Source organism: Brachyhypopomus gauderio, chromosome 1, assembly GCF_052324685.1.
Source record: "Brachyhypopomus gauderio isolate BG-103 chromosome 1, BGAUD_0.2, whole genome shotgun sequence".
Taxonomy (NCBI): Eukaryota; Metazoa; Chordata; class Actinopteri; order Gymnotiformes; family Hypopomidae; genus Brachyhypopomus; species Brachyhypopomus gauderio.
In genome coordinates, this window is record NC_135211.1 from 39,095,704 (window position 1) to 39,109,018 (window position 13,315).

At 42.4% G+C, this 13,315-nt stretch overlaps 1 protein-coding gene, 1 long non-coding RNA gene and 3 other non-coding genes across 8 annotated transcripts; 3 read left to right on the forward strand and 2 right to left on the reverse strand.

Moving 5' to 3' along the window:
* The first annotated feature begins 193 nt into the window (after positions 1–193).
* On the forward strand, positions 194–13,168 carry LOC143520126 (uncharacterized). 3 transcript variants are annotated; one of them, XR_013132561.1, is made up of 3 exons: positions 194–501; positions 5,341–5,478; positions 13,055–13,168. It is a non-coding gene; the product is annotated as an uncharacterized LOC143520126 (long non-coding RNA). The 3 variants fall into 3 exon arrangements; XR_013132560.1 differs by lacking the exon at positions 13,055–13,168 and adding an exon at positions 6,700–8,587; XR_013132562.1 differs by lacking the exon at positions 13,055–13,168 and adding an exon at positions 6,779–8,587.
* On the reverse strand, positions 1,185–1,257 carry trnaa-agc (transfer RNA alanine (anticodon AGC)). The gene has a single exon. It is a non-coding gene; the product is annotated as a tRNA-Ala (tRNA).
* On the forward strand, positions 1,450–1,522 carry trnaf-gaa (transfer RNA phenylalanine (anticodon GAA)). The gene has a single exon. It is a non-coding gene; the product is annotated as a tRNA-Phe (tRNA).
* LOC143520067 (excitatory amino acid transporter 3-like) lies at positions 3,824–12,902 on the reverse strand. Of its 2 annotated transcripts, none has more exons than XM_077013545.1 (12): positions 12,679–12,902; positions 12,356–12,496; positions 11,156–11,248; positions 9,324–9,438; positions 9,112–9,154; positions 8,778–8,831; positions 7,807–7,979; positions 7,496–7,646; positions 7,174–7,296; positions 6,792–6,986; positions 6,032–6,166; positions 3,824–5,452 (listed from the first exon to the last, which is right to left on the reverse strand). In XM_077013545.1, exons 1-11 carry the CDS (start codon positions 12,749–12,751, stop codon positions 6,065–6,067), a joined length of 1,263 nt encoding a protein of 420 aa, XP_076869660.1. In that variant the 5' UTR covers positions 12,752–12,902; the 3' UTR covers positions 3,824–5,452; positions 6,032–6,064. The 2 variants fall into 2 exon arrangements, with proteins under 2 accessions (XP_076869660.1, XP_076869659.1); XM_077013544.1 differs by having other exon boundaries at positions 7,539–7,646; positions 12,679–12,901.
* trnai-aau (transfer RNA isoleucine (anticodon AAU)) lies at positions 4,726–4,799 on the forward strand. Its single transcript has one exon. It is a non-coding gene; the product is annotated as a tRNA-Ile (tRNA).
* Positions 13,169–13,315: the final 147 nt, after the last annotated feature.

Genomic DNA, 13,315 nt, shown 5'->3' on the forward strand with positions numbered 1-13,315 from the left:
CGTAACTCATTGAATCATAGATGTGGATCAGAGGTAAATGAACTAGATTTTGTTTTTCGGCGTGAGAAATCGGAAGTGTGGCGTGAGAGCATGTGAAAACGGTCAAATGCGTGTTTTGACAACCCCGGTAATGATTTCACAGCAATGAAGCTGGACAGCTCATCTAGGTGAGTAGCTAGTTAGCTAGCTAAGCTAACCTTTTGGCTAACGTTAAAAAGTAGCAGATCTTACAAAAAATACAAAATGACTTGATTATATCTATCGATCTTTTACTAAAACATATAAACATTTTTGTTGAGACCTTTTTCAGATTTCAGAACGGTCCTAAAGACCAGTTAATATTACCATAAAATATCCAGTAAATAACGGATTTGTAAAATATAACGGATTTGTTTTTATTTAAACTCCCCTAATGCGCGAGGAATTTCAACCGTCAACGGTTCATCTGAAGGCCCTCAGGAGTTATGACAGAAATGCTCGTCTTGCTATCCGTGTTTTTAGGTATGATCACCGCAGTAACTTTACGTTATACAAAATAATGTTAGATATCGTTGTGTAATTCTTGCTAATTGTGAACATGTTTTTACTGTATCAAGACAAGTACGTGAACTTTACCTAGCTAACGTTTGCTAGCTTGTGTGTAATACAGTTCAAAACGTAATATCATTAGCCGCTAGCATGTCTTTCTCTAGCGAATTATGTTAGCTCACTTGACTTCTGTAGGTTAATTTAAACGCACAATTGTTAAGGGTAAATAATCAGATGTTTTTAAAAATGGAATTGTGCTGATAAAGAACCACAATGGGGATGTCTTGACTTGACGAGACCAGGCTTTGGAAAGCAGGCTGAAATGACAGCATAGCGAACTAGCTAACTATGATCTCGTCTGCTGCTTGTTGATATAATTATGGGATTTATAAGCTACACAATCATGTGTAGAAGTTTAACCAATGAGCACTTTAAACCACTTGATTCCTTTGGGGATATTGGTGTGAGAAAATATACATCATATCCATTAAATCCCAACTCTTATGGCACATTGCGTGATGTAATTGTAGATATGTTGGCAAGAATGATCATGTTTAACGTTAATTTCCATTGAAGATTTCAGGGAATGATGTTATTAAGTTGTGTTTGAGGGAGTGGACCGCTGGGATCTCCTCGGTCTGTGGTAAAAGGAGCTGTGGAGAATGCGGGCATCGATCCCGCTACCTCTCGCATGCTAAGCGAGCGCTCTACCATTTGAGCTAATTCCCCTTGACGTTTGATGAAAATGCAACGGCATAAAATACATAATATAAGCTACATATACAAAATATGAAGAGAATTATTTACAGTAAGTGAGAAACCGGGAGTGGGAGGCCGGAAATATGTCTATTTTAAAGCATAAACTAAGCCTGAAGGTACATTTTAGGTTTTCCTGAGACATGAGAAACCATGGTGCTTCAGGCCGAAATAGCTCAGTTGGGAGAGCGTTAGACTGAAGATCTAAAGGTCCCTGGTTCGATCCCGGGTTTCGGCAGGGTAATAAATGTTTTCTTTTTTGTGCTAGTTCTTTTTATATCAGATTATTTGGGGATCTACACGAATAATGAATTAAATCAAACATTTAATATATAGTATTACATATAATATTGTAGTATAACGATAAGATGGAGAAGTTATTCAGAAACCAAAACCAGAGCCGTAGAAAGAGAGTTGCGACACTCTGTGATCTCGCCGCTCAGAGGTCACGTGGTTCATGGAGGACCGTATAGTTCCAATCAAACACGAACACTGAATGGTTTTAAACGGGAAAGACATCAGCGGTTACCGTATTTCTGGTAAATATTACAACATACAGGGTTGCCAACACGCATTTGACCGTTTTCGCACGCTCTCACGCCACACTTCCGATATCTCACGACGAAAAAAAATATCCAGTTTATTTACCTCAGATCCACAGATGTGATTCAATACGTTACTAGCTCGCTAGCTCTGGCGCCATCCACCGGCGATATAACACTTAATCTGCTTTATATCAACTTAATATTTATATCAACTTTCAATAAATATTTATTGATATAATTTTTATAGTATCTTTGAACAAAACTAGAGTTACAAATAGCCTGTTGAAGCAGCCTGCACTATTAAAGGTTCAGGCATAGATTTATTTAGTCCACAAAACAACACTAAAAACACATTTAACATTTAATACATAGATTTATTCTGTAGTCTACACTACAACACTAAAATAACATCATTAAATACATAAATTAATTCATTAGCCACATTACAACACAAAAATAACATCATTAAATACATAAATTAATTCATTAGCCACATTACAATACTAAAATAACATCATTATGGCAACATCCACAATATTGTCAATCCAAGAAGACATGCTGGCCCAGGGACACTTTTTTGTGTTGACAAGCAGGTTTACACAAGACTGTCTTGAAAATCTGTTTAGCTGCATAAGACAGAGGAATCCAGTCCCAACTCCTGTAGTTTCACCAGGCACTAAGATCAATATCAGTTGGACAGTTTCTTATTACACTAAAATCAGGAAGCTATCAGGAGGATGACAGTAGCCTATTGGCAGACTTCCTGGATGCTAAAGAGGAATTTCCCAGTCCTGGCATCAGAGTGGATGACCTGTTGGAGCACAACCCTGTGACTACACCCTCACCTGACTACACAAAAATGGACACCTGTGCTCTCTATCATCTGACAGGGTACATTGTGAATCAAGTAATCAAATATTCCAAAATTTGTAATGAATGTCAAATTGCAATTAAGCACAGAAACGAGAGCCCTGAAGAAGAGCACAGTATTTTACTAAAATGGAAGGAATTCAAGTCAGGTGCACTTTGTCGGCCATCACAGGAGGCTTTTGATCTAGTTCGGAAAATCGATCAATTGTTTCGAACTAGGACCAGTGCCTCACTTATGGCACTCCCTAATGCAAAACATTTAATGGAGATAGAGGCTAGGCTTTTAGACAGTAGGCTTCCCTCATGCCATGATGTTAAACAAAAAATAGCTAACAGATACATCAGGCTGAGGTTGAGAATCGCAGCAAAGCACATCCAGGCTGAGAGGAAGAAACACACACTGTCCAAAACTGGCCATTTTGGAAGTAAAAGCCAGATGAAAATGTCTAAGAAAAGCCAGCAAAGCCATGTAACACCTGTAAATACACCCCCATCAAATACTTTCATTGTTACCATGAATGTGCTTGGTCTGTCTTTAACTCCTACAAATGTCCTGCCACCCAGTGGTACTTAAACTTCAGTAGGTATGGAGGATCTGTTTTTCTCATCCCCACTCCACCAGCTACTGCAGTAATCACCAATCTACATTGCTCCACTGGTCTGGTCATCACACCACTGGCCTAAAAAAATATTTTAAATGTTATGATGGTAATGACAATCCTAAGCATCATACGTAATTAAATAAAAAAAATTGTTACTAAATTGTGTTGAGATTATATATAGACCTGTTGATTGTTGCATCCTGTATAAATAGTGGTCATCCATGTACAAGCAGCTGGTTTTATCACCTGTCACTGAAACACTAGCTAATTAATTAATCAACCAAAGAGTAACTTCATTACAATCCAACCATCTTTTCTACTTCAGATAGTTACCATTAATTACAATATGATCAAATCTATATAGGTATTACTGAATTTAACAATTATCCTAATGACTGAATACTCTGAGGCTAATGCACCGCTAAGCGATTCCTGCTTTTAATAGCATAGCTAATGCTAGCGAAGTGTAATTTAAGCTAACGGCATTTAAAATGCAGAAATAAACTAACAACAAGTGACCACTTAACTATAACAGTAATACTAATCACATTTATGGAGGATTATATAGGAAACGATGAATAATTCATTAACTTACCAGAAAAACAGCCGCGGAAATGCTTCAAATATACGCAGTTCAATGCTGGAACTATAGCATGTTTGGAACTATTGGTCTCCCCATGGCACGTTTACTTCCGCATTCCTGAATTACAATAGGAGTCTATGGGAGTGTCGCAACTCTCTCTTGAAATGAAATGAAATGAAATGTGCCATATTTTGTCAATTGTGATTTTTACACCCCAATCGAAATTTGTCCTCCGCTTTAAACCCATCTGTGCAGTCAGAACACACACACACTAGTGATTACTAGGGGGCTGTGGATCACACGTGCCCAGAGCGGTGGGCAGCCCTAGCCCGGCGCCCGGGGAGCAGTTGGGGTTAGGTGCCTTGCTCAAGGGCACCTCAGTCATGGCCTGTCTGGGAATCGAACCCATGACTGAGGTGCCCTTGAGCAAGGCACCTAACACCAACTGCTCCCCGGGCAGTCTTTCTACGGCTCTGACCAAAACCTAATGCCAGCTGAATATAAACCAAAAATGTTTATTAATGTTTGAATTGTAAATCCACTGAACATTAACAAATAACAGCCAAGCGGTCGTGGAAAGGATCAATGGCATCTAACGTTAGCCAGCTAGCTGATGTTCTCGTCTGGTCTCGTCAAAAATATTTTTACGTTAATCAAGACAAACATGATTAGAGAGAATGTCGAGACAAAACATGCAGATCACTACTGAGTCGAGACTAGTCTCGTGTACTTCGACGTATATATATATATGTATAATAGACTCGTAAATCCAAGTTATATTATAAAATACTTTATATGAAATCGATCAGCGAACAATCAGTAAAAAAGAGCCTGTTTAAAGGGCCGGTTAGCTCAGTTGGTTAGAGCGTGGTGCTAATAACGCCAAGGTCGCGGGTTAGATCCCCGTACGGGCCACAGACGGTTTTGTCGGTCTACCGACCAGTTGTAAATAGTGCGAAAGTTTAGAACGCTTATAGAAACCATATTAATTCTAAATAGTAATATAAATAAAATATTAGTTGTATTTTTATTATGCCACTTTTATTCCAATTAACATTTACAAATAAAAAATTAACTGGAACAGTCAGTTACTACTAGAAAACGAGTCGTCACCTAGATTGAGACATAGAATGCAATGTTATAATTTCTGTGTTAGACACATTAATATAGACACAACCATTGGAGTGCAAATACAAAATATTTCTAAAATTGCATAAGGTTAAAAGAAAGAACCCGCTTTCCTTCTGTCCTTGTTGAAACCCAGTAGTCCATATTCACAGAGACCCTCAGTCTGGACTTAACCCGAACACTGCCAAAAATGTCAATGTATCTTTTTATCTACAATTTTAAAAGATTATTTAACTATTTATGTAAATACTAGGAATAAAAATAAAGGATCTTCTGTGGCTGTTGTGACCATCTTTTCTACATTTCTCTTTGCTTTTGAACATGGCAGAGGTGTTATGTTTATTCCTTATCGTGTCTGGAGTTCCTTCTGGGAGAGCTTCTCCACGATGGCAGCTCCGATGGCATCACCCAGAACGTTGACGGTTGTTCGGAAACGATCCCTGACAAGAAACAGAAAAAGGAGCAGGTATTTTTCATCTGAATATCATCCCTTCAGCATGCTACCTCCCCACCATTCTCTGATCTGTGGTGATGCAGCAGTGTGAACATGGCCTGTGCGGCGTGAACATGGCCTGTGCTGCGTGAACATGGCCTGTGCTGCGTGAACATGGCCTGTGCTGCGTGAACATGGCCTGTGCGGCGTGAACATGGCCTGTGCTGCGTGAACATGGCCTGTGCTGCGTGAACATGGCCTGTGCTGCGTGAACATGGGCTGTGCGGTGTGAACATGGCCTGTGCGGCAGAGTTGTATAATCCAGGTTCAGAAAGTAAAATTCCTCACCAGGATTTTGCTCAAGCTTGCTAGATTTTCTAATTAGTGCAATCCAGGTAAAATTAGTGGAATCAACACAATCCAGGAAGCCTGAGCATAATCCTGGTGAGGACTTTTAATTTCTGATCCTGGATTATACAACTCTGCTGTGCGGTGTGAACATGGCCTGTGCGGTGTGAACATGGTCTGTGCAGTGTGAACATGGCCTGTGTGGTGTGAACATGGCTTCTATGACAGAGTCACTCACAGCAGCCAATCCACAATGATGAGCAGACCGACATCATTGACAGGAAGTCCCACAGCAGCCAGTAAAATGATAATGGTAACCATTCCAGCACTGGGTAGTGCCGCTCCTCCTATACATGTAGCTAATGTCATGATCCTGTTACACATCACCAAGAAATGTGATCACATTATAGCTTATTTGTAATAATTAAATAATTACATTTTATTAAAACAATAACGTATGTGAAAGTTAGATCGGTAATATAGGACCTGGGGCCGATAACCAAGGTCTTGGGGTTCAGTGACATTTCACTTCTGCAGGTTGCTTTCGATAAGAGCGCCTGCTACATGTAACTAAAGCTCTTCAGCCGACTAGTCCACTACAGGACAAGGTCATGTCATCATTCAGGAAATATGTCTGACCACCTAAATCTTTGTAAATTAAGTCACCCAGGAATATAAGAATTAAAGATACATTTGTCTGTGTTCCCACATTTCTTATTAATTCAAATAAACTGTAAAATATGTAGACCAAACTGAACCAAAAATATTAGGCTGTTGTTTTGTGTTCATAGGTTTAGAATTTCACTACCATGACAGTTTTGTGGGCAATGCCATATGGAAGGGTTGGAAAGGCAGGTCCAAAGAATGAAAAAGTAATTTCTGTGTTGTTGTGTTCACCTACTTCAGTGCTAAAGATGGTGTTTCTTGGACAATGAATCAAGATTTGTCACTGGCATCTGTGTGCTGGGTGTGGGTGATTCGTTAGGGCCCCCCATTACCCTGCAATGGTGAGCTTGCCGGCATCGAGTGGATAGTTGTTCATCTGGGCAATGAAAAAGACGGTCACGGACTTGAAGAGCGCCGAGCCATTCTTGTTGATGGTGGCCCCGATCGGCAGGACGAAGCGGCTGATGCGCAGATCGATCCCGTTGTTCTCCTCCGCGCACTTCAGCGTCAGCGGGAGGGTGGCGGAACTAGCGGAGAAGAAGATGGAGCTCGGTGACACTGCGAAGATGCTGCAGTTACTGCAGTGTGGACCAAAGGTGTTTTTGCTTGATGTATTAACACAGCCTGGGAGATGAACTGAACTTGAGTGAGTGAAGGCGGCCATTGATTAGTCTCCATGAGTAATGTTGGGCGTTTTGACGTGATGGTTAGTACCTGGATGCAACTGTGAATGCAGTTAGCAGAGCGTGGGTCATTCCACAGATGAATGTGTATGGGTTTCTTCTGACCACCAGCATGTACAGCAAGGGCAGCACCAACATAGAGTGGATAGCCAAACTACACAACGATTCAAACACGTAAGAACCCTCAGAATCAGAATCTTCACTTATCCAGTTTAATTAATGCCAAGAAATGCCTTGACACATCTTCACACCAGGTGTTGTGTATGTTACAGTGATTCTCCATTAGTGGTTTAGGTATAGGAAGAAAGAGAAATTAGGTATTAGGTGCCAGAAGTCAGAAGTGGTTCACTAACCCAAATGAAGAAATGATTAATCCAGATTGTGTAAATGACTGACCCAATAAGCACAGTCAGCATGAAGAAACCCAGTGTCCTGAAGATGTTCCAGTCTTCTATCCCAATTACTTTTGTGGCTATCAGAAATATAATTCCAACAGGCATGTAACTAAAACACACACAGACACAGAAGTCATTACATTAATATCAGATTATATTGGCATAAAATTAAGCCAGCTCAAACTAAAACTAGAGGGCAGAAACAGGCGGTGCTACATTGGGCTTAATCTGGGTTTGGATATCAAGTTATATGACTCTCAAACACTTACCACAGTATAATTTTTACTATCCTCATTATAGCTTCGTTTACAGCGCTGAAGAACTCCACAAAGCGTTTGCCCCTTTTGCCCATGCGGCCCAAAGCTAGGCCAAGCAGGATGCAGAATGTGAGGATACCCAGAATGTTCATGCCATTCTTGTATGAGCCCACCAACTTATATTCCTGCACAGAAATTTACAGCTGCAAACTACACACTCCCTAATAGTTTTACTGTTCTAAGAACTCACTCCACACACTACCTAATAGTCCAATTGTGTTCTAAGAACTCACACCATACTCCCTAATAGTCTGTGTCCTAAGAACTCACACCACACACTACCTAATAGTCCAATTGTGTTCTAAGAACTCACACCACACACTACCTAATAGTCCAATTGTGTTCTAAGAACTCACACCACACACTACCTAATAGTCTAACTGTGTTCTAAGAACTCAAACCACACACTCCCTAATAGTCTAACTGTGTTCTAAGAACTCAAACCACACACTATCTTATGGCCTCACTGTGTTCAATCAATCAATCAATCAAATTTTATTTATATAGCGCTTTTTACAACAGTTGTTGTCACAAAGCAGCTTTACAAGTGCCGAGTCCTAGCCCCCAGTGAGCAAGCCAAAGGCGACAGTGGCAAGGAAAAACTCCCTAGTTTTTGCATGAGGAAGAAACCTTGAGAGGAACCAAGACTCAGGGGGGGAACCCATCCTCCTCTGGCCGACACCGGTCACCATGACAACAACAACAATATATGTGTTCTAAGAATTCAAACCACACACTAATAGTCTTTTACTATGAAACTCTAAATTGTGTCTTGTAGAAAATGCAGATGGGATGGGATGGGTACAAGGGCCCTTTATAGTAGAGGAGCTTCCTGAACTCCTATAAATCTGCCACTACAATAACAAATCTATTATCATGACCTATGATAAACATGTTCTTTTGAAACAGTATTTTCAACTCACAATCTGGGAGGCATTTGTGGCTGATGGTCTCACTGGTACACGTGTGGATTTGTACTGTAAAGCACAGACATGTGACTGGAAGGGGGGGGGGGCGTTTAAGGCACTACCTAGTCAATGATTTGCTGACATCACAATGTGCAAACAATATGAATATGTGCAAAATGTTTTTTTATGGAATGGAATCACTCAGGAATTCACTATATTTTAGAAAATGTAAAAAAGAAAGAAATCTTGTCAGAAATGTTAACATTTGCTCAAATTAAATAGTGGATGCACAGACAGTTGAGACCTAGGGCATAATGTCAATGATCATCTAATTTAGGAAGAAACATACCTGCTGAAAACAAGCCTGTACCAGGTTTTCTGGAATCAAATTTCTGCAATACACAAAGCAACCATGCATACTCACACACACTGTTCATCAAAGACCCAGCACTAACCGCCCAATGGCTAATGTAATGGTACCGTAAGTTAATGCACAGTGTAGTATATTTCGACTGGTCCATGATGTCCTCTGAAGATGCCTCCCCCAGCCACGACGCTCACCTGATCAGGTCCAGCATGGTGTCCACCGTTGCTGCTGACTGTGGCGCTTCTGTCCACTGGTCCTCTGTGGAGTGTGAGGACGTCCCAGGCTTGATGACTGTTGCCAGGATCATTCCTGACGTTCCAGCATGATGAAGACACGGAAGTACAAGTGCTATGTTCCATTTCAGCTCACCACTCTGGGCACGTGTGTACCACAGCCCCCTAGTGATCACTCGTGTGTGTGTGTGTGTGTGTACCACAGCCCCCTAGTGATCACTCGTGTGTGTGTGTGTGTGTGTACCACAGCCCCCTAGTGATCACTCGTGTGTGTGTGTGTGTGTACCACAGCCCCCTAGTGATCACTCGTGTGTGTGTGTGTGTACCACAGCCCCCTAGTGATCACTCGTGTGTGTGTGTGTACCACAGCCCCCTAGTGATCACTCGTGTGTGTGTGTGTACCACAGCCCCCTAGTGATCACTCGTGTGTGTGTGTGTGTGTGTGTACCACAGCCCCCTAGTGATCACTCGTGTGTGTGTGTGTGTACCACAGCCCCCTAGTGATCACTCGTGTGTGTGTGTGTGTACCACAGCCCCCTAGTGATCACTCGTGTGTGTGTGTGTGTACCACAGCCCCCTAGTGATCACTCGTGTGTGTGTGTGTGTACCACAGCTCCCTAGTGATCACTCGTGTGTGTGTGTGTGTGTGTGTGTACGACAGCCCCCTAGAGATCACTCGTGTGTGTGTGTGTGTGTGTACCGCAGCCCCCTAGTGATCACTCGTGTGTGTGTGTGTGTGTGTGTACCACAGCCCCCTAGTGATCACTCGTGTGTGTGTGTGTACCACAGCCCCCTAGTGATCACTCGTGTGTGTGTGTGTGTACCACAGCCCCCTAGTGATCACTCGTGTGTGTGTGTGTGTACCACAGCCCCCTAGTGATCACTCGTGTGTGTGTGTGTGTGTGTGTACCACAGCCCCCTAGTGATCACTCGTGTGTGTGTGTGTACCACAGCTCCCTAGTGATCACTCGTGTGTGTGTGTGTGTGTGTGTGTACGACAGCCCCCTAGAGATCACTCGTGTGTGTGTGTGTGTGTGTGTACCGCAGCCCCCTAGTGATCACTCGTGTGTGTGTGTGTGTGTGTACCACAGCCCCCTAGTGATCACTCGTGTGTGTGTGTGTACCACAGCCCCCTAGTGATCACTTGTGTGTGTGTGTGTGTGTGTACGACAGCCCCCTAGAGATCACTAGTGTGTGTGTGTGTGTGTGTGTGTGTGTGTGTGTGTGTGTGTGTGTGTACCACAGCCCCCTAGTGATCACTCGTGTGTGTGTACCACAGCCCCCTAGTGATCACTCGTGTGTGTGTGTGTGTACCACAGCCCCCTAGTGATCACTCGTGTGTGTGTGTGTGTGTGTGTACGACAGCCCCCTAGAGATCACTAGTGTGTGTGTGTGTGTGTGTGTGTACCACAGCCCCCTAGTGATCACTCGTGTGTGTGTGTGTGTACCACAGCCCCCTAGTGATCACTCGTGTGTGTGTGTGTGTGTGTGTGTACCACAGCCCCCTAGTGATCACTCGTGTGTGTGTGTGTGTGTGTGTGTGTACGACAGCCCCCTAGAGATCACTAGTGTGTATGCGTGTGTTCTGACTGCACAGATGGGAAAATGCAGAGGACTAATTGTGGTGAAAATCACAACTGACAAAATGACAACTTCTTCAAAGCTCAGGCTTCAGCTAGAGTTAAGATTAGACGCTGTTCTGAGGACGGTGCTCAGCTATCCACCCCTGGGAGATGCCCAAACGAGACATTTAATCTGAGGCTGTGGAAATCTACCCTCGTGTGTAATCATACCCAGAATGATGGCTGTGATGGTGGTGCTGAGGGTGTAGGCGATGGTCCTCAGCCCAATCTTCCCAGAGCTCCCAGAGTCCATTGCTGCCACACCTGCACCAACCACAGAGTGTTCTCAAACCACTCTCATGCATATTCATGCGTATGCAAATATGTGTATTTGTGACAGATTGTACCTACTGGGGAGCGTGTTGATTGCTAATTGGCATTGCATGTTTATTAGAGATTATTTATTAGAGTGAGAGTATTTATTAATGTGAATGTATTTTTTATTAGAGTGAGAGTGTTTATTAGTGAGTGTATTTATTAGAGAGAGTATTTATTAGTGTGAGAGTATTTATTAGTGAGTGTATTAGTGTGAGAGTATTTATTAGTGTGAGTTTTTATTTGTGAGTATATTCGTTATTGTGAGTGTATTCATCAGTGTGAGTATTTATTAATGTGAAGGTATTTTTCATTAGAGTGAGAGTATTTATTAATGTGAGTGTATTTATTAGTGAGAGTATTTATTAATTTGAGTGTATTAGAGTATTTATTAGTGAGTGTATTAGTGAGAGTATTTATTAGTGTGATAGTATATATTCATCAGTGTATTTATTAGTGTGAGTGCAGTGTATTAATCTCATGAGTTGCCTGATGATAAGCAGATGAGTGATAACAGCTGTATGGAAGCCTGGAGAGTGAAATTCTGTAAAACACCACTACAGAAGTGATTTAAGATCATTATTCCTAGACTGATTTTCTGAAGAGCCATCTTATGTTTTTTGTTTAGTTTTTTTTACTGAACTTGTAATGGGCAAATACCATCAGACCTGGACCCATGTACAGACTAGAGTACAAAGGGCAAACTAGATGCCATTTTGTGAATACTTCGTATAATCAGATAGCACCTGCTGGGGAGGCCATTGATTGCTAATTGGCGGTGCGTGGCATCCCCCTGGTGGCCAGAGGCTTGCATTGCAGATAATGCCTTACATAACTAGAATCAGCTTTTCCCTTACACAATTTATCTGAACAGTTCTGATATTTTCAAACAGGGATATAGTTATGCTGTAGTGTGTTTCCTGAGGTACGCGCAAACCCAGCACAGCGGGGAAAGGTGTACAGCCGTGTACTGGGGCAGGGAGGAGCGGCAGACACAGGCATCTTTAGGCTTAAATATGGACAAAACTGCTGTACGGTGGTAACCTAGTGTACAACCTGTGATCATACTGGAACAGATTAGAGGCAAGGTGATCATCTTCAGCAGCTGCATCAGAAGGTTCCCAGGATAGCCGAAGTACAGGCGATTGATTGTGGACAGAGAGCTCCACCCACGCATCAGTACACCCAGACCTACACCTGCCAGAGGGTACGAGAGTGTGAACGTGGTGTGTGGGGAGGGTCCTAACAGTGCTCATCAATAACTAATCAATAATCTGAAACTGAGGAGAGAGAGATAGACAAGTGGACAGAGATGGTGGGGAGAGAAAGAGATACATAGACAAGAGAAATATGAAGAGACAAAAAGAAGACTCTCTTACCCAGAGACACTGACAGCATGGTGCTGAGGAAAAGCCAGTGCTTCTTCATGAAGCCGCTAAGTCGCACCGCCATTTTCCTTCAGAAACTTATCAAACACCTGAACACAAATGTGTCTGTACGAGGTCCGGCAACAGCAGGTTGTTTTCAGTGAGCAGAGCAGCAGTACCCTGAAGGATTTAAACTAGCATACGTGTGTGTGTGTGTGTGTGTGTGTGTCATGGAAAGTGTCACTCCTAGTTATCTTTTATGAGGAATGTGTGACTTTAACCTTGAACAAAAACACTGAAAAAACTGAGCAGAGCACGTCCTACTGGTTACACACACACTTGACAACATTCAATCCCTCTCAACTCTGACCAGGGTTTCTCTGTTCAGGACCAGGGACACAGCTGGCCGATGGTGAACCACTCAGACAGGTAAGGTTCCCAGGAAGACCTCCTGGGTGTTTCAACTAACGAAACTGTATGTACCTCTGAATGAACATCAACCACAAAGCCAAAACAACGGGGTCATTCTTCATTTGTATTTAATGTTTAGTTTTAGTTTTTTTTTGGGGGGGGGGGGGGGGGGGGGGGTGCTTGAGATAATCTCAACAGACAAGCTGCATTAGACTATACTGTAGACACTGAATCACTG